Consider the following 20163-nt stretch of genomic DNA (forward strand, 5'->3'; position numbering starts at 1 on the left):
ATGGTGTTTCCCCCCTTCCCACTGTCTGTTGTCATCAGCAGAAGGGGGCGGGGTCTCCTCCCCATCTTCCCCAGAATCGGTGCGGGTGTCGTCTTCCTCGATCAGCCTTCCATTTCGCTGTTTTTCAGCTAGCATACTCTGGAGGTTCATGATCTCTCTATCATGTTGGAGTTCTCTCTGATAGAGGATCAAGGCTAACTTAGCTAAGTGAACCTGGATTGGTTTTGTACCATCCGGGTTTTCTATTTGATCGATTACAGCTTCTAGCTCGACGCTACGCTGTTCTTCAGTGAAATCCCTAGAAGGGTAGTCGGGTTCTCGAGCAACCGCGACCAGTTTGGACAATATTTGTCCAGAAAGTAGGCCAGGTTCATAGTCGTGGGCCGCAGCGCCACCTGGTTGCTGGGAGTTGGTCAGTTCACTACTCTGTCCCTCCATTTTTAACAACCGAACCAAAATGGCCTAGTAGAGCTTCTGCAGATAGCTCAAGGCTGCACCTTTGGCAGCAACTGCTAGCTTTGTAGCAGAAAAACACTAAATTAACCTTTGTGCGCACAGGTTTTAGCGTTTTAAGATTGCACGGAATGCCGTGACTGACGCTTAAAATACTATTCCTTTCAGTATTTTAGCAAAAGCTGGTGCGTTGCCGTAGCAACGTCTTACAACACTTGGGTGTTAAATATGCTAGTTATTCCTTCAGAATATTAGCAAACAGGGTGTTATCAGTCTTTGAGTGAAGGTTTCAGTTAGTTATAATAGCCACTGTGAGTTAAAGTCGCTAAATTAGCAGTTAATTTTAGCCTAAAAGGGTTAGTCAGAATCACTTACATACTGCACCTTTAATGAGGAACTGAATTTTAACCTAAAAGGTTAGCCAGAATTAATTACACGTTGCACCTTTAAGGAAAAACTGAATTTTAACCTAAAAGGTTAGCCAGAATTAATTACACGTTGCACCTTTAAGGAAAAACTGAATTTTTAACCTAAAAGGTCAACCAGAATTAATTTACACGTTGCACCTTTAAAGAAGCACTGAGTTACTGGTGAGAGTTCGATGCAGCTTCCTGCTCAGCGAAATCAGCACCACTCTGTTGCTGGTTCAAGGCTGAACAACGGATTATTTTTAATTCAAGCTCTTTGGATTTATTTGTTTGTTTGTGCCGGATAGAAATCTCTGTGTATCCAAGCCTCACACGGGGCACCAATAAAATGTTGGGGTTATTAGGAGCGAACAATTAGTAAGCTTCAACTTACTTTTGGATTCTTCAATAAATTCTGTAAATATGGCAATATTTACTGAATTATTAATTAATTAAGATATTCTTAGATATACGGGGCACCATTCCCCTTTTTCCGGGGAAAAATTGAATCCAAAACTCTCATCAGTCTTTCTTGAAGTTCGTAGAATCCTTGGAGCAGAGACTTCTCTTCGACACAACAAAGCTACTGGAGACGAAAATCTGAATTTTATAACGTTTAATTAACAATTTGTCAAATGAATAAACAGTGGCATAAATGAATAATAACCATGTGATATAATAAAAGGATGTATATTCAAAATAATGTTCAAGGTGTTTTGTGTGTATGTAGGATGTATGAATGGGGTCCTTTGTTCTCACAAAGGAGTAGTGTGTGTGCGTGTGTATGGATTCAAAATGGAGTCTTGAATACAAGATGGCTGACTCCTTTGTCTGGCTAAAGTGTGGGTGGCAACTTGCACTTTAACTTCCAAAGCACTTAGAATCAGTAGTAACTTAACCTTAAATCACTCAAAACATTTCAAAGGATCATGCAACAACACAAAAGATTAATCACGAGTTAATATCCTTAGTTTATCAGCCTGGCCATGGCCGAACATTTAAAGATACCAAACAATGATTAATAAGCAGTTTATTCTTTCAAAATGACCCGAAGGACGAATTTGGAACGAAAGAGGAAAACACGAAGCTACTTTTTTTAAGCAATAGCGCGGTTTTATTGCTTATTCTGGACTATAGAGGAAACGGGAGAAGAAAAGAATGAGAGAAAAATGAGTTTTCTGATCACCAAAAGAGCGAGGCGTCCCTCCCCCTTTTGATTTGACGGTTCTCCGTGTTTCTCCGCAGTTTTCAGCGTCATCCGCCGGTTTGATGCTTTCTCCGTTGTTTGGCTCCACGAGTGTTTCTCCACGGCTGGACACAAAGAAAACGAAGTTCCTTTTGGGCTGAGTTTGACAACTTACAGCGTTTCTGAGAGCTGGATGGAGTTGTTGTTTCCCTCCGCTGGTTCTGTGTCCTCAAACATCAGCTGGAGGGGAGCAGAAACGAGCAGATCAGCGGTCCCGTGGGCTCAACTTGGCTCTTAGAGCTTCCGCGTGCTCAAAGAAGTCGGAGCGTTCGACAAGCGTGTCCTCACCGCCAGGTATCCTGGGCAAAAGAACGAGGTTTCTTTGTCTCTGCTGAAGATTTATGGTCTTAGTTCGCGGGAAAAGCTCCACGGCTTCCCGCACATGCGCAGAACGTGTTTCTGGTACTAGGCGGTGGCGTCATCACAATGCTTCCGTGTGCAAAGCATCATGGGAAATGAAGTTTCTTGGCGCTGATGTGATTATTTGCTTTCCAGAGCAATTTAAGCACAGTCATTTTGGAGAAAATCACTGCATAGTAATTTCCTCATGAGGTCAGACCCTCAACACCAGTACAATACCCGAATCACCGCAGACGCAGCACCAGTCCACCTGTCAATCTCCTGCTCCATCTTTTTCCCACTTGTGAACAAGACCCCGAGATAAACTCCTCCACTTGGGGCAGGACCTCATCCCTGACCCGGAAAAGGTATTCTACCCCTGTCAAGATCATGGTCTTGGATTTAGAGGAGATGGTTCTTCACACTCGGCTGCAAACCGCTCCAGTGAGAGCCGGAGATCACGTTCTGATGAAGCCAACAGGACCACACTGTAACATTTTGTAAGTGGTCACAAATAATAACCTGTCAATAAAATATGAAAGGTTTCCAACAAAGTATAATGTTTCATTGTAACGTTCTGTAAGTGGTTACTTTTAATAAACTGTCAATAGAATATAAAGATATTCAATAAAAAGTAATATTCCAAAAAGTATGGATTTCCAATATTATTAAACCTTTGATATTCGATTGATGATGAAACTAGCTAATTTGGGTATGCCCAGGAACCAACACTTTATAATAATTGGACACAGAGGCAAAAATATAGTTTATAAAAATATATGTATTATTATATTTTTATTACTGATGATGATGCAGGACAAATGGCTATGAATGGTGATTCAAAGTGATATAACTGAGACAATGAATGAACTCTGATGCAACATGACCTTTTATGTTATTAGAGCTTAATTAATGTGATATCTGGGTTTATAAAATAAATCTGGCTGAATATTTAATGAAGTTTAACAAGTTATCAAATTAATCCTAACCCATCCAGCGCCAGTGCAGAAATACGGTAACCCATTTACCATCTTGAATAATCATTTACCTTCAGTTTATCTGTGTGATCATTAGTTGTAGAAATAGTTTTTTTAAAACTATGTTTTTGCTTCTGTGTCAAATTATTAATAAGGGTTTGTTCCCTGGCTGGGCTGCGCAGTGGCATAGTTAGAGCTGTTGCCTTGCAGCAAGAAGGTCCTGGGTTCGATTCCCGGCCTGGGATCTTTCTGCATGGAGTTTGCATGTTCTCCCTGTGCATGCGTGGGTTCTCTCCGGGTACTCCGGCTTCCTCCCACAGTCCAAAAACATGACTGTTAGGTTAATTGGTCTGTCTAAATTGCCCTTAGGTGTGAGTGTGTGTGCATGATTGTTTGTCCTGTGTGTCTGTGTTGCCCTGTGATGGACTGGCTCTCTGTCCAGGGTGTACCCCGCCTGATTGCCCATTGACCGCTGGAGATAGGCACCAGCTGGGGACCAGGGTTCCCCACCTCATCTGCAAAAAGCAGAGACCCGATCCTCAGGCCACCAAAATAAATCCCCTCAACACCTTGGCTGCACCTAGAAATCCATAAAGTCCATAAAATAATCAGTGACAAAGGGCAGCCTTGGCAGAGCCCGACTTACTGCTGGCATTGCAGACCAAGCTCTGACACCGGTCATCCGGGGACCTAACAGTTCGCTTCAGAGGGCCTGGTACCCCATACTCCTAAAAGCCAGCTCTATAAATCTCGCTAAATGGTTGTTTTATTTCCCAGCTTCCCATATTCATGTTATAAAAAGCAAGATACAAGAAAAAAAATAAAGACCCCAAACATTAAACTGACCTATTTTCCACTGAAACTCCACAAATAAAAGTTCAACAACGTTATTTAATCTGCCAAGAGTTCCAACGCTAATCCGCATCTTTAAAATGAGCTTGACTCGTACTCTGTCTCCTTTCGTCGTCTCGAGTCAAAACACAACAACCCACACGTTCCAAGTTCACGTTTTAATGGGAACAAAAGAAAACAGAATCAGGCATTAATGTTATTAACATATCTACATTTAATACAGCTTCTCAATTTCTAGGATTTCTCTAAGAAAGAAAAAAAAAACCTTATCGTGTCAAGAAATAAAATCTGAGTAACACCAGAAGTTTATATACATCTCCTGCACTCCAGTACGAGCAGCCTTCGACGAACCTGATTCACCACACACACATCCATGCATGCACACACACATTCAGCTGGACAAAACCTGATTCACCACACACACGCATCCATGCACGCACACACACATTCAGCTGGACAAAACCTGATTCACCACACACACGCATCCATGCACGCACACACACATTCAGCTGGACAAACACCTGTAAACCACTTGGACTTTGTTGTGTTTAATGAAGGACATTGGAGATGCGGCACACAAACACTCAGATGGAGGTAAGGGGAATTAAGATGGTCGCGGCTCTTCCAGCATTAGCATGGCAGCTGCTGGGGGCAGTGATGCAACTCAACCTCTAATCTCTGCGACTGGACTCGGGTTAGTTTGTGGAAGTCTGACACTCAGAGAAAGGAAATAAAACAGCGAAAGCTTAGGAAAAATACAAAGCATCTTCGTGTTTTTGTACAGAAGAAAATCCACTTCATGCTCGACGTGAGCGTCCACATTCACTCAAGGCAAACAGCACGAGCAACACCGAACATCTCAGGAACACAAACAACCATTTGTCAACGCGGGTTTTAGCAACAGCTGAACATTCTGAACTCATATCCAGCAATGTGGGAACGTTGTTTATATATATATGCAGCCATTTATTTTCTGTTTCCAGTTCAAGGCGTTTCAGAAAAACATGGCAAATCGCTGAGGACTGACTCTAAAACTAAAAAAAATACAGAACTCATTCATTCGACTTATTGGAATTGTCTGTTTGAAGGTGTGATTGATATGCAAAGGAGAGGAAAACCTTTTTATTCTACTCAAATCCTTAAAGTGACAAAGACGGTTGGGTCTGAGCGCCACCAGCATCTCGATGCATCAAGTAAAACTAAAAACGTCTATTGGCATTTCTGACCACTTCAACAAATATACTAGAATAGATGGGCAGATGCTCTTTTTCTTATGAAATATGACAAAAATACTGGATTAGATATCAAATAAAATGTCTGTCAGCAAAATTTGTTGGTTTATTTTATATTTAAGTATATATGTGTGTATTTAGAGACCTACTGTAGGTATATGTGAAACACTAGAGTGTGATGCTAATGTTTCCCAGTAACTGTGGCACTCAGAGATAAAGCAGGCAGAGTGCGGCAGAGACCTGAGTACAAGCCCCATTATGAAGACAGGAGGAGTCAGGCTGGACGACTTAAAAAAATTAAATTAAATTTAAAAAAAAAACACGATAGAGAAGCTGAACGAGAGAAAGAGTGATCAGGTCTTAAAGGGAGCAACAGGCCATGAACACCAAGCCTCCGAGAGCTGCAACAAAAGGTTTTACAGCCAAGAACAAAACCGTTGGGAGGATGCAAACTGGGATGCTTTATACTCCCCGTTTGGTAGTTTCCTGTGTGGCTTGAGTAAAGTTCATATCCAGGCAAAGGGTGATCTGTTCTCTATATTCTTATCCAGGTCTGGTGTTGGCTCCTGGAAGAGAAAAGGAGCGAGCCTCCTCAGTAGTCCTCCACCCAGCCGTTCTCCTGGATAAAGGCATCAATCACTTCCTTCATGGCCAGGTTGGGGATCAGCTGATCCTGGGTCAGGGGACTTCGGGTGACTGGGTCAAAGTGACCAACTCGCTGCAAAAATGCAAACAAGAAGGATTTAATGTATTTGTGCACAACTACATTATTGATGCTTTAGAGAAAGTAACTGAACAGCTTTTCTTCTAACTGTGCCAATAACCAACACTTGTAATACCGTTAACCCACGTAAACCAATGATAACTACAGGGAGCCTAAGCCACGCTCATCTACTGGGTCCACTACTGTCAAAAGCATGATGAGCCAATAAAAGCTGTTTTCTGATCCCGTTTAATATGTGCTATGGCTTTAACAAATGCTGTCTGTGAATTTTAAAGACACATTCTGATGGCAAGAAAGTGCTTATTTTTAAAAAATGGCTAAAGTTATTTTAGATTTTGTGCGAAAAAATGTATAAGACTACAAATGTTTGTCTCACAAAATTGATGTCGTCAAACCAGACATGATGAAGAAAACGACTGAGTTTAGCGAGCTTTGGATCTTTCTTCCAGGACAAAAAAAAGCATTAAACGTGTAGAAAAGCACCATAAATCTGGCCATGTGGTAAGTAGCCGCTACGCTGGGGGAGAGGAGATACTGTGGTGATGTCGTATATGCGACGTCTGATTTGTGGCCACTTTAATTATCAATTTTTACAAGGTAATAAATCTCAAAATACGTGACAGACATAATCTAAACTCGTTACTATTTAGAATTTAAGCTAAAGTACAACATATGTGAGACTCGGGGTTAAAGGCAAAGTAGATTAGAAAATAGCTTTTGCAGCGCCGTTGACGGGGAGGAGACATATGGGCCATTCCCATCTGTACCCGGTCGGCACGGGCCGGGTAGCCCCAGTCGGCCCCAGCCTGGCCCGGTTGATTCCACACATCCTTGTCTTAAGCCCATGTGGGCTGATTCTACCCACCAATCAGAGGCTTGCTCTAATGGAAGGTGTGAATGGGCTGATTCTACCCACCAATCAGAGGCTTGCTCTAATGGAAGGTGTGAATGGGCTGATTCTACCCACCAATCAGAGGCTTGCTCTAATGGAAGGTGTGAATTTGCTGTCAGCAGTGGGTGTGTTGGCCCTGGTCGGCCTGAAGCAGACCTCCTCGGGAAGAGGGCCGAGAATGAGCCTTGGTTGGCCCGGGAAAATTCCAGGCCACCCAGATATGTAAACAACCTACGCTACCCGGCCCGGGCCGACCCGGTACAGGTGGGAATGGGGCTATAGGCTCCCTGTTACAACCAGTACTGATTTGTAGAGATGCAAGAAAATTTCTATACACTGAAATATTGCTGATATTTAAAAGAAGGTGTATCAAATTTTTATAGAGCATTTTAACATAATCTTCCACTGTGCTTCCCTTTGTGTGGTGCAATTCTACCTCCAACTGCTAGGTGGCAGCAGATTTTACCGCCTTCAGTCTGACTTCACGAGATCTCGTGATAACACTGGAAGCCTCTGGTCTTCAGGCTGTTTTGTATCATAACATATCATATGGTCGCTGCTGTACTGTGATACATAACCCACCGCTACTGATCTGATCATGTCTAGACTTGTGGACAGAAGCCTGTCCTACCACAGGATCAGCACTTCACGTCGCGGTGGCGGCCCAGTGTGACCCTGGCTTTAGCGGCTTGAGGAAGAAAACTTCAGATGCTGTTGGAAATTACAATTAACCTGTCACCTGAGTCTGTCACCATGGTGACCAATGCTGTAAACCTGCTCGCAGTTCAGTCCACACATTTTAACAAGCTGTTCTATTCATTCATTCATTCATTATTTATTTAAAGGAGGACAATGCATACTTATGAACAGTAAATATGCCAGATTTTAAGACTAATTTCCACTTGCAGTCCTCTGGCAGGTTGATGTTGCTAAAACAAATAAAACAGTCAACAACATACACATAGATAAAAAAAAAAACAATCAAATAAAACAAGTCACCAACTACCAGCAGACCTGAAACTGTTTACCTGTAGATGCTCTTCTATGTCCTTGCGGTCATAAGTGATCCCGCTGGGTGTGATGCAGGGCTCCCTCATCAACTCAAAACTGATTTTCCCACAAAGATAATCTGGAATCTCTCGCTTCTGGAATCAGGAAAAGAGGAAACTCTAAACAATCAGGGTTTCTATACAATTAGATGATTTATTCTGGTCTAACAGGGTCCAGGTCATCAACAAGCTGCTGCTTAGCAACCACACTGATGTCACTTCCTCCTAAAAAGCCTCAACGATCATCCTAATACGATATTAAGCAAACACATAACAGATTGATACATCTTATTCTAATTTCAAGGCCAGTTCCATCCTCCCTTATACGACTACAACCTCAATATAAACAACCAGCTCTGGCAAGAAACTTGGCAAACAGCAAGTAACAGTCGTCATAGAAACAGCTTGCGCTAAAATTAAAACAACCATCTTATTTCATGCGATCTCATCTGTCAGTGAAGTTACTGAGGTTGTATAAAAATAAAATAACCGCAAAAGATAGACTTAAATAAAACAGATCTCAAGTCAGATCTGAAGAATCAAGTATATTTGCTGCTCTTATGCCAACTACAAAAATGGGGGAGGGGGGGGGGGGAGACACACACTGTTTCTCTGTTAGATTATTTAAAGTATTTAAATATGAATTAAATGAAATAAACAACAAAAAATTAACAACTTGTCAACTCACTTTTCTTTTCTCGTCCACTTGGGAGAACAGCTCGTCCATGTCCATTAAATACTTGTCCTTAGCAGGTCACGTTTACATGTAATGAAAATGTCCCAAAATTAACATCAACGCATATTTTGGTCAGTAAAAAGTGTGAAAATCAGGGCAAAACCCAACGTGTTTTGATGAAATCTTTGCTGCATCTCCTCCGCTTTGATTGTCATCCTGTTTTTCTCTGTATTCTTCAAGTTCTCTATGAAAAATAGTAAACGCCACGTTATATCACTAAATCTAAACCACCTGGAGCACAGCGTGCCAGAATGTATTTCAGAAAAATCCCATCTGACCTCTCCTTCTCAGCCAGGATGAGTTTGGTCAGGTAGGCGTGCAGCTCGTTCTCCTGGTTGATGCGCTTCTCCTCGATGCTGTTCCAACGTTTTTTCTTGGCGATGCGTAACGCACTGGGGATGTCGTCTCCAAAGTTCAGCCTCTGCTCTTTTGCCAGGTTATACGCTATAAACAAATAAATAAGTCACATTAGTTAAAACTTGGAAGTTTGGAAAACGGTCAAAAAGAACATCTAAACAGTCTTTAAATCAATTTTCTATCAATTCCATGCTGCTGCAGAAGAGCTGGTGCTGTGGCTGCTTAACAATTTCCCAACGCTCTGAAATGGTAGGTTAGGTTGTAGTTAGAAGATAGAGATTTTGCACCTGCAGCTACACATGACCAAGCTTTCTCTATCATTATGACGCAGACTGGAGACACTGACTCAGTCCATCAGCACCCACCAGGTAACCAGCCTCTGATTGCTCTGGTTTGGCCTGTAAACTATACATTTATAATAGAAAGCATAAATCTGACCCTCGTGTTGTGTTATGGTTTTAGACTTATCCATGAGTTTTGAAGTCAGCCGGTATCCAGCATGTTTTAGTTGTTTCCCTGCTCCAACACATCTGATTTCACTCAGCAGGTGATTAACAGGCTTCTGAAGACCTTGATGAGCTGCTGATTAAGTGTGTTGGAGCAGGGACACAGCTAAAACGTGCTGGATACCGGCACTCCAGAACCAGGATTGGACTCCGCTGCTTTAGTAAAAAAAAACAAATAACTGTTGCACATTGGGTTTAATGCTCTGTGTGATCTGCTTGTTTGAAGAACTTGTCTGGAGACTTGTCAGCAACATTCAAAGATATAAATGAGTAAAACACACGGACTGAACAGTGTGAGTCTGTCAGCCAGCAGCACTTAAACATCAGCTTTCTGGTATTTAAAATAGGCAGAAATTACTGGAGATTGTATTACAACATTTAAGGGTCATGTTGAACTGTGAAAAAAACGGACTTTTCTGAAATGTTACACAACAAGTCATTAATTTATCTACACAACATTGATGTAGACATGGAATAGAACTTTTAAAGATTGCTGAAGACAATGGGGACGAGAAAACAACTACATAAAAGGATGACAATACAAAAACTTCAATCTAAAAGGAATTATGAAAGAAAAATGAAGGAACTTGTGAGACGAACTTTTCCCCCCAAATGACGCAAAACTCAGCCATGTTTACATCCTCTTTAAGGACTTCCTCAAACCTTTCTGCAGGTTTCCAATAGCCTCGTCGTAGTTCTCCAGCTCCAGGTGACACTGACCCAGGAAGAAGTGTGCCTTAACGGACTGGCTGTCCAGCTCCAGAGCATGCTTGCAGTCAGCCAGAGCCTTGTCATACTGCTGCAGCTTTACATGGCAGAGGGCCCTGTTGGTGTAGTATACAGCCACTGATGGATTACGGTTCTGTGGGACAAAATAAACCAGAAAGTGTGTTAATGAATTATCTGTAATCAGAAACATTTGTATTCTTCCAGCTTAGATGACTTAAGACTCAGACATCCTTAGTGCCACTCACAATAGCTTTGCTGTAGCAGGTTGCAGCCTCCTGGTACTTGCGGCAGAGGAACAGCCTGTTCCCCTGCTCCTTCAACTCCTGCGCGGTGGAACTCTTCTCCGGGCTGCCGGCCATCTTCTCCACCGGCTCCGCGGGGCCCGCCTCGCCCTGCTTCCCAATCCTGTTCCCCGTCTCTTCGGCTGGCCAGACGTCAGAGTTCAAAATGACCAGTCCGTCCTGGATCGCGCTCTACAGAGCAGACACCACAGGGTTTACTGCACTGCAGCTGCAATGCGCGTCTTTTAGGTGCAATGCTGCTCGATGCCACCCAAAAGGTTTGATTTGCTGACTGCGCGCACTGCCGCTGAAAAACACAGCTAGGTGCCTAGACTGAATTAACTATTCATATGACGGACATCGGCGTGGGCTGCAATCTGCAATGAGCACCGCTTTGAGTATTAAGTCAGGGTAACTTTACACCAGAGGTAGCCGAAAGGTGACGACCGACACCTCCAAACAGATCACTCGCTTGCGCAGGAACAGTTGGAGGCTAGCTGCTGTGGAAGAAAATGTTCTCAGACGAAAAAATTCACAACTTTAGTGAGACCAGAGATCGCTGCTATGCCTAGTAAGCTAGGCTACGTGGTCGGTTTTCACCGGGGGTTGCTAAAGGATTCCGCTCATTCAGCTCTAGTTAAACTCACTGAATTCATCAAATGAACAATAAATGCCACGTTTGATCCCAAACTATTCTCAGCCGGACACTGTCGTTAATAATATAGTACACCAAGACCCGGCTAAGCGATAAGTAAAAAAATCTTTAGCTAATGCTAAAATTAGCCTGTTAGCCCAAAGCCTCCCCTGTTTCTGGTTTAAACTGAGTTCGTTGTTAAAGCCTACCGTTTCCAACTCTTACCTTTAATGATAAATCTTACATCCAGATGATTGTGACTTCATTTATTTTGATATACAGTCTTTAAGTATTGATTTTCCCCGTACGAGCTCTCATGACAAGTTGTTGTTATGCTGACGTAAAGGGCTTTTTTACGTTACTCCAACGGAAGCCGAAAGGACACAATTAGTGCGATGAAATAAAAAGCAAATAACTGAAACTATGTATCAGTTATTACCTCCTAATCTTTCATTTAGAATAAAACAAAAAATGTTTTATGTATAGAAAGACTTACCAACAATTTCATTTGTTTGTGAAATGCAGTAAATAACGTTTAGTATTTTGAGTATACTTTATTTTATTAAATAATTGTCTTAATTATTATTTTGTAGCTATTTAAACACCATTTTTAAGTATCATTTATTTTTGTACATTTACGTGTTAATACGTAACATTTAGACAAATTTATTAAGATGGCATGTGAGTTATTTAGTCATTATTTTTTATCACATGTAGACATAGATTCAAGCTATTCAAAAGTATTAGTAATTCCAAAACACATTTTACATATTCATACATAATAGGTTTTGAGGTCAACTATTAATTGACAATAAAGGTAAAAAAACGTGTGCATCTACTGTTGTACTGAACATCTTTTTATATTTTTTAATTATCTTTATTTACTAATTTAGCATTAAATCAAATAGTTATGTACAAATCCTAATGCAGTGGTTTCAAATTCATATTCAGGTAGGATGCTATGTCAGAGTGTCAGAAAATGCAATAATCCTACCAAAATAAAATGTGGATTACATTCATATACCCTTTGATGGCAACTTTGTACAAATCTGTTAAAACGTGGATCATTTATCAACATTCCTTTCAGGATTCTCCTGGCATGTTGATCAATGATGAATGATCAAACAGACTCACATATTCTTGTTATGAAATGATATCCAGGATCTTTGTTTGCTGCTGTTATTTTGGTAGACTTGTTTTTTTGTTTTGTTTACATATTTAAGTCGAAGCCAACATTCTCTTTGTGGATTTCAAAGTTTAACTTAAACTTTATTTAAATTAGAGTCTGTGTGTCAAATTAAAATTTTTATTATCTTATAATACCATAAAGCAAAGCAAAGCACACACACACACACACACACACACACACACACACACACACACACACACACACACACACACACACACACACACACACACACACACACACACACACACACACAAATTACTTTTTTTTTAATCACGGCTTGTCCTACTTTGATCTGAAGCTTCACCAGCAGAGGGCGCTCTGTGCTGCAAAATTACTTGAACATCAAAATTGAAAACGTCTAACTGTGTAGAGACCTGCAACAGCAGAGAAGGACAACAGGTCTCTATTAACTTATTTCATGGATGCCAAGATCTTTTGAGGCTTCAGTGATGTAAACTTTTGAATAATTAAATCAAAATATTAAGATTGGTCCTAATATTCACAAACGCACCTCTAACCCTTTGCCAAAGTAGTAGAAGTCTGTTAGAAACAGGTCATCACTTTGTTCAGTCGTGGATGACATCTTCAGGGAGGGGTTGGGTAATGTTCAAGACTTTATCATAAAGTATCTCAGAGACATCCCACCCACAGGGAGACCTACAGACGACCTTTATAACTAAGATCTTTCAAGTTTAGCAACAGAGAAACTAGCAAGACAATGATTTTGGACAGGGTCACTTTCATCCCAGCCTGTGTGAAGATTAGGACACATCCCCAGAGCAAACACACATATAGATGTGTTAAAGAGGGGGGGTCCAACTGAGCTGCAGACCTAGCAGCAGTGAGTGTCCCCAGCTGTGTTTACCGATCTCCACCAGCTTGGTGTGTTGATCCTCCAGAACACCCACCAGCTCAACTAATCTGTAAGTCTGAGGAATGCTAAAGCCTTCTGTGGCATCTATAGGGTGGGTGCAATATAAAACACATATTAAGCTGCTAGGATAAACAGTCCTTTTAAGGATGATGGGAAAATTGTTTCATGCAAATTATCACCTTAGCAGAGGACTCTTTGGGATGCTTGCACATCTCTGGCATGTTTTTCATTTGGTTTAGTTCAATTGTTTTGTGTTTCATTAGTGATCAGAAACACAAGATGCTGCACTTTCCTGAAAATGTATGGATCGAAGAATTCAAATAGTGGACTGAAAGTTTATGTTCCGCAACATTGGAGGAACTTTTTATTAGAACAGAATAGACTTTATTAATCCCAGTAGGGAAAATCACTCGTTACAGCAGCACATACGCTTGGAGAGGAGGAAGAAAGCTATTATTGTAATCTTCAACCGCTAAAAACAACAAATAAAGAATGATCGAAGGATTAGAATTAGTAAAAGTGATTAGAAAAGTGTTTCAGAATCATTCTTCAGCTGTTTTTCTCTTCAGAGAGATGTGCAAAAAGAAGAGATTGGGGTTGTTTGGGGTAAGTTTCATTTTTAAACGTTTTTACCAACTGCTTACATTTAAATGCTGGACTCCTCCTGTCCACCATCACAACCGCCATCCTCCTCTGTCCTCTATCAAACCCAACGGCTGCACCAGCTGGCTGAGCTTCCAGTAACCAAGGCAACCAGGCTAGGAAGTTTCTTGACTCCGTTGGCAGGGCTAAAAAGCTGCCACTTCCTGATGGAGCCTTGTCTTTCTTTCTGCCAGTGTAGTTGTTTTTTTTTTTTCTTTTGGCAGCGTATTTCACTGTTTAGTGCCAAGTCAGAATAAGAGAACACACTCTTCTTCAAACCTCTGGTTCAAATGAGGAAGTCAAAAGCAGGAACTCTCCACCGCGGTGGCTTTTTGTCTGATGGATTTGCTCATTTTGAAAACGGGAAAGTCTGAGAGATTTAAAAAATGCTGTTTTGAGTGGATTTGAATCAGACATTCTCTAAAGAGGAAGAAGAAAACTTCCACCTGCAAAGCTGATAAATGCAGGAATAAGAAGTGAAATAAAGAGCCCAGAGGCTGGCCTGTGCACATACATGACCAAACATCAGTGCACGCTCTAATCACCCCTCCAACCTGCTGCTGCAGGAAACCCATGCTCCTGTAATCTGTAACAATATTCTCTGTTTCATGATCTTCTTAGTCCCTACAGGTGGTTCAGAATGCCTGTGCTCTACTTCTGACCAAGTCCTCCAAACACACCCACATCACCCCGCTTCTCCTCCAGCTTCACTGGCTGCCAGTCAACTTCAGGGTCAAGATCCTGGTTCTGGTCTATAGGGCCTTACATGGACAAGCACCATCATACATTGGTGATCTTCTCAGCCCCTAAACCCCAGCAGGTCCCTGAGGTCCAGTGACCAAAGCCTACTGGTTGTGCAGCGCACCAGGCTAACGACCAAAGGTGACAGATCATTTGCTGCTGTGGCCCCCAGACTCTGGAACTCTCTCCCCCTGAGCCTGAGATCAGTGGACTCAGTGGTCTCCTTTAAAAAGCAGCTGGAAACTCACCTGTTCAGGCTGGCTTTGGTGTGACCTTCACCACTCTCTTTATTCTGCTCTCCCCACCTATTCCACCTTCCTCAGGATCCACTGATCTTCTTCTTTCGTATTCACTCTCTCTCTTTCTTTAAAATTGTTATCACAATTGTCTATTTTTTGCTCATTTTAAATATATTTTTAATAATTTTCTAAATTTTTTAAAAATATTTTTACATTTTTTGTTTTTGTGAAGCGTGATTTTTATCTTGAGAGGTGCTATAGAAATGATATTTTCTTCTTCTTCTTCTTTTCTTCTTCTTCTTCTTCTTCTTCTTCTTCTTCTTCTTCTTCTTCTCCTTCTTCTTCTTCTTCTTCTTCTTCTTCTTCTTCTTCTTCTTCTTCTTCTTCTCTGTCAGAGGTTTCAGGTTGCCTTGGACTTTTTCCTGTAACACAGTTAGTTAACTATTTATGGAATATTTGTCCTTTTTTAACTTCTAACCAATGGCTGCTAAAATTGGTTTCATGTGTTAAAAGCTGAATGGGGTCTTGCCGATGGAACCCCGGAGACATAAAGTCAGAGGGAAAAGACCGAGACACCTAAATGTGAAAGGTCACCAAGGAGGATGGAGATGACACAGCTTTAAAGGTTTGATATCTTCTAAATAAAAATGCAGTTTTTGAAAAAAACTTTTAATACATTTTTGATACTTTTTGCCTTATTTATTTATTTATTTATATTTTTTGTATTTTTTAAAGGATTTGGAGGTTTGTTTCATTTAAGTTTCCAATTTAGGACCTGTGAGACACATAATTGTTCTGTATGTTGAAGCTGCGGTTAATATGTCTATGGAAATCGCATTTTCTGTCTTTGTGATAAGTTGTGAAGAAAATGTCTTAACATCTGCTTGAATCTGGTTCTGGTCCCATTCTTCTCTTGAGTTTAGGCAGAACCTGCTCTGTAGTCTTGATTTTTGTTTTGTCTTCAAACTGAGAACTTAAATGAAAAGTTTAACCAAACGAAGAGAGCGAGTTTGTTTTTAAAAACATGCTGTGTTATTACAAAAATCCTTCACACCCTGGGGGGTTAACAGCTGACTGGCTGAAACACCCCCGCTTCCCTAAACCCTCACACTGGGTGAGGATGGAGGGATGCAGCTGCTGTGCAGCTCATATAAGTGGCAGGGGAGACGTTTTACAACAGGGATGGAGATTTTGGAGGGAAACCAAAACTAATGAGCTGGTGTAGTGCAAGACTGAGTGAGGAGGGGGGTGGTTAACCTCGCCTCCTTCTTCTTATGCTATGAAAGTTGTTGTTCTTTAAATACAACAAAAGGACATCCACGGTTAGAAAACAGAATGCTGCTGCTGATCACGATGAGCCACCGGCTGCTAAAGGCACTGCACATTTGAATAATTATGACTGATCACTTAGTTTCATGTGGTGAAAAATGTCAATTTAAAACAATAAATCACTAAGGTGGAGGCTTCACTGGTGTCTAATGTGCATATTCAGTGTAGAAAGTAATTGGAGATGCTCCTAGGAGAAAGAAGGCAACAACCGGCAGGACTACAAGAAGTTACTCCCTCTCCGTCCTGGGCACTGACCACCCCAACACCACCCTTAACTCTTAAAACGTCACCCCCCCAGGGCAGACTCTTCAGGGTCACCAAACTCCACCCTGCCCCCCCCCCCCACCCCCCCAAACTTCCCAAACACAATTCAAAAGAGCAAAAGCAGACATAATGAGCTATGGGTCAATTGTGTGTGTGTGTGTGTGTGTGTGTGTGCGTGCGTGCGTGCGTGCGTGCGGGTGGGTGCATGTGTGAGTGTGTGCATGCATGTGTCTGTGCGTGCAGGTGTGTGTTTGCATTTGGGAGTGTGTGTATGTGTGCATGTAAATGTGTGTGTGCATGCGTGCATACATGCATATGTGTGTGTGTGTGTGTGTGCGCGTGCATACATGCATATGTGTGTGTGTGTGTGTGTGTGTGTGTGTGTGTGTGTGTGTGTGTGTGTGTGTGTGTGTGTGTGTGAGTGTGTGTGTGTGTGTGTGTGTGTGTGTGTCTCATAGGCTTCATATGTTTAGTATAGAATTAAATTGGTACTAGCAGGGAGTAATTCACCACACATATCTCCTGAGGTTGCATTGGATTGTACGTGGCTAAAGACGTTATTTCCTTGTAAAATACACATTTATGCTGTCATTGATAATATATAGTAACAGATGTGTTCTGTTAACTCTTAACCAGCAGGTCAACACGTTTTAGTCCCTATGCACTAAACCAAACTGAAAAATACAAACACAAAAACCTAATAACCTACAAGAAATTGTGAAAGGTTAAAGGTCGTCTCAATAAAAAATTATTGTCGTACTTGTTACTATTACCAAAATCTAATGCGATCAAGTACAAAAGCATTCACATTGTCTAGAGAGTAAGGTCTAACCAAATGAACGTTTATACACCCGTGATTGAAGGAGTACGTTTTTATTCGTGGACAGAAATGGCAGGAAATGCACGTGTGGAGGTGGCAACATTTGTTCATGTTAAATGTCTCTGAAATACATAAACACAATATAAATACAAACACACAACAGTACACTATTGTGGACCGGAGAGATGACTGCAACGGTGGCAAGATACCCCCAGAAAAGTGCTACACCCTCTGTTGTCCTGCTGGGGCATTGTTTTGCAATGTTTCCTAAGCCACTCAAGCTGACGGAGAAGTATTAATCAGGCTTAAGGTGCTCCCAGGTCAGCAGAGAAACCATAGTCCCTCTAGCGTGTGCTGGGTCTTCTTTTAAAGTGACAATGTGTAGTTTTTACCATTAATCTCTGGAAATATCCATTGAAATGTTGTTGTAAATGAATAAAAAGATGCCAAGTTGTTGAAAAATATTGGCAGTTTTATAACATATAATTGTAAAAATCAGGTCTAAAATACATGGGAGCGGGTCTAAGTCTGTGGGCGACACCATGTTTTCTTCTACGGAAGCCTGTGAGGACAGATAGCATTTACTGATTTGTAACAACCAGTTACAAAACTTTCAGCATTAATGAAGTTGTTGTTTTACACATTTAGCTCTTCGCTCTTTGCAAGTGATGAAAGGGAATCTGATGTTCTTGTTATTTTACTGGAGGTTGCACTCCCAATGATATTTTACCCTTGTGGCCCTCTGTTGGTAAGGTCTCACTTGAACACAAAAATAATGCTTGCTTGCAGTGATTTAGGTATCTACTGCCCCCTATCGCCAGGGAAACTACACACTGTCACTTTAAGTCACCTCATGGCTTCTCCCAATGTGGAGGAGCAGCAGGTCCCCCCCCCCCCCATGCTCCTCGTGAATGGCTGAATGTCTCACCCCATCTCTGAGGGGGAGCCCAGACACCCTGCAGAGAAAACTAATTTCAGATGCTTTTATCGACGATCTTGTTCACTTCCAAAAGCTCGTGAGCATAGGAGAGGGCTGGAACGTAGATTGTTCGGTAACCTGAGAGCTTCACCTTTTATCGATGCCCCACTCCATTTTTACCTCATTCGTTAACAAGACCTCGAGATACTCAAACTCCTTCGCTTGGGAGGGGAAGACATACCACCCTTTTCCGACTCATTAACATAGTCTCGGATTTGGAGTAACTGATTCTCATCTGCTTCAAACTCAAATCTCTCTAGTGATTGGAAATCATGTTCTGATTAAGCCAACAGGACCACGTCATCTGCAAAGACGTTGCAGCCCATTTCAAGGGGCCTGATACCCAATTCTACTGGAGTACCTCCTATAGCCAAAATATATATAGACAAAGCCGTCTCTCCTTCATGCACTTTCCACCTCTAAACCCACCTTTTCCCTCATTTCTGTCCACAAATAAAACGCTTGCTGCCTTTCTTTAAACTTCTTCAGTCACAGGTGGGTACATGTTCACAAGGTATTCTTCAGGCTGCCATAGATATCTGTAGCTCTCTTGTTTTGAGGGGACAATGACAATGTTGTTAACGAATCTGAAGGAAGCAGCCTCCTGGACAATCATAAGTTTGTGCTCTCTATCTCACTCGACGAATGTTTATGAAAGTGGGCTCGACTCCGGCCGTCCTTGTGAGCCTGTTGGAGAGCCCTTGTAACAAGTGATAATGGTGTTGCATTTCCCTACCGATGCAGACAGAAAAGTATAAATTAGGCTTAACAAATGAAATGTAAAGCATTATAACTTCGGCACTGGTCACAGTTCACTTCATCTGCATCAATCAGGTGGATTTTTACTAGCAATGACCACGAGCTGGGATGAGAGGGATTTGGGGAAGACTCAGCAGGGAGGGGTGAAGGTATAGGTGGTGAAAGGGTAACGGGGAGGGATGGGATTTCCTGCTGTGTGATCATAATAAAACAGTTTAAATGCCAATAAAACAAATTATACAGATGAGCTGAAGTTAGTGCTGCTGTGTGTTCATACCTGCTTCTGAATAGCAGGCTCTTACGCAGTACACTTCTATTTTCATTTATTACATCACCCCATCCTAAATATCTGCTAACGGTTAAAGATTTTCAAGGTCAGGACACATAAAACAATTACTTTTACAATAATCTGCTGCTTGGAAATTTTTTACTTGTTAGTCATGAGACTGTCACATTTAAAGGTCTCCAACCACGATTTAGGCTCCACTCTGCCTCCATCATAGCCTGGCAAGCCAGACTATAAACTTTGCTAAGCAAGAATTTGGTCTAGTTCACTATGTTCCCAAGAAAAATATGTTCTAGTCATATATTTCTGATATGCTAACGGCTAGCAGGAACAAGCCCTGCGACTGTGCTGCCATCTTGAGTTTTGTTGTTACTCGTGAGCGCTAACGGCGGCAGTAGCTGGACGTAGCACTTCCTGGTCCCGCCTGAGACGCTTCCAACAGCAACCAACTGTTTAATTCTGGTGAACACTTACAATCCATCTTTACGGGTAAAGTTTCCTTTAACAATAATAAAGTTAACATGGGTCAGAAAGAGAAATAAAAGGATAAAGAGTTCAAATAAACTGATAGAAAGAAAAGAGAGCAGCAGCGTGAGTTTTTCCTCATTTTGACAACGAAAAATTCTG

The 20163-nt window shown here is 41.5% G+C and overlaps 1 protein-coding gene across 2 annotated transcripts; it reads right to left on the reverse strand.

Moving 5' to 3' along the window:
• Nucleotides 1–5647: 5647 nt before the first annotated feature.
• stub1 (STIP1 homology and U-Box containing protein 1) lies at nucleotides 5648–11779 on the reverse strand. 2 transcript variants are annotated; one of them, XM_070545407.1, is made up of 8 exons: nucleotides 11640–11779; nucleotides 10745–10972; nucleotides 10491–10632; nucleotides 9186–9351; nucleotides 9016–9091; nucleotides 8860–8916; nucleotides 8151–8267; nucleotides 5648–6224 (listed from the first exon to the last, which is right to left on the reverse strand). In XM_070545407.1, exons 2-8 carry the CDS (start codon nucleotides 10856–10858, stop codon nucleotides 6099–6101), a joined length of 798 nt encoding a protein of 265 aa, XP_070401508.1. In that variant the 5' UTR covers nucleotides 10859–10972; nucleotides 11640–11779; the 3' UTR covers nucleotides 5648–6098. The 2 variants fall into 2 exon arrangements, with proteins under 2 accessions (XP_070401508.1, XP_015798163.1); XM_015942677.3 differs by having other exon boundaries at nucleotides 10434–10632.
• Nucleotides 11780–20163: the final 8384 nt, after the last annotated feature.

This window comes from Nothobranchius furzeri, chromosome 16 (assembly GCF_043380555.1).
Source record: "Nothobranchius furzeri strain GRZ-AD chromosome 16, NfurGRZ-RIMD1, whole genome shotgun sequence".
Taxonomy (NCBI): Eukaryota; Metazoa; Chordata; class Actinopteri; order Cyprinodontiformes; family Nothobranchiidae; genus Nothobranchius; species Nothobranchius furzeri.

Bases quoted from the DNA above. Each gene is read 5' to 3' on its own strand.
- stub1 (XM_015942677.3), bottom strand. From the start codon at position 10,858: ATGGCCGGCAGCCCGGAGAAGAGTTCCACCGCGCAGGAGTTGAAGGAG. The intron at 9,092-9,185 runs GTCAGATGGGAT...TATTTTTCATAG, and splicing joins ATCCTGGCTGAGAAGGAGAG to AGAACTTGAAGAATACAGAG. The intron at 8,917-9,015 runs GTTGGGTTTTGC...TGACCTGCTAAG, and splicing joins CAAAGATTTCATCAAAACAC to GACAAGTATTTAATGGACAT.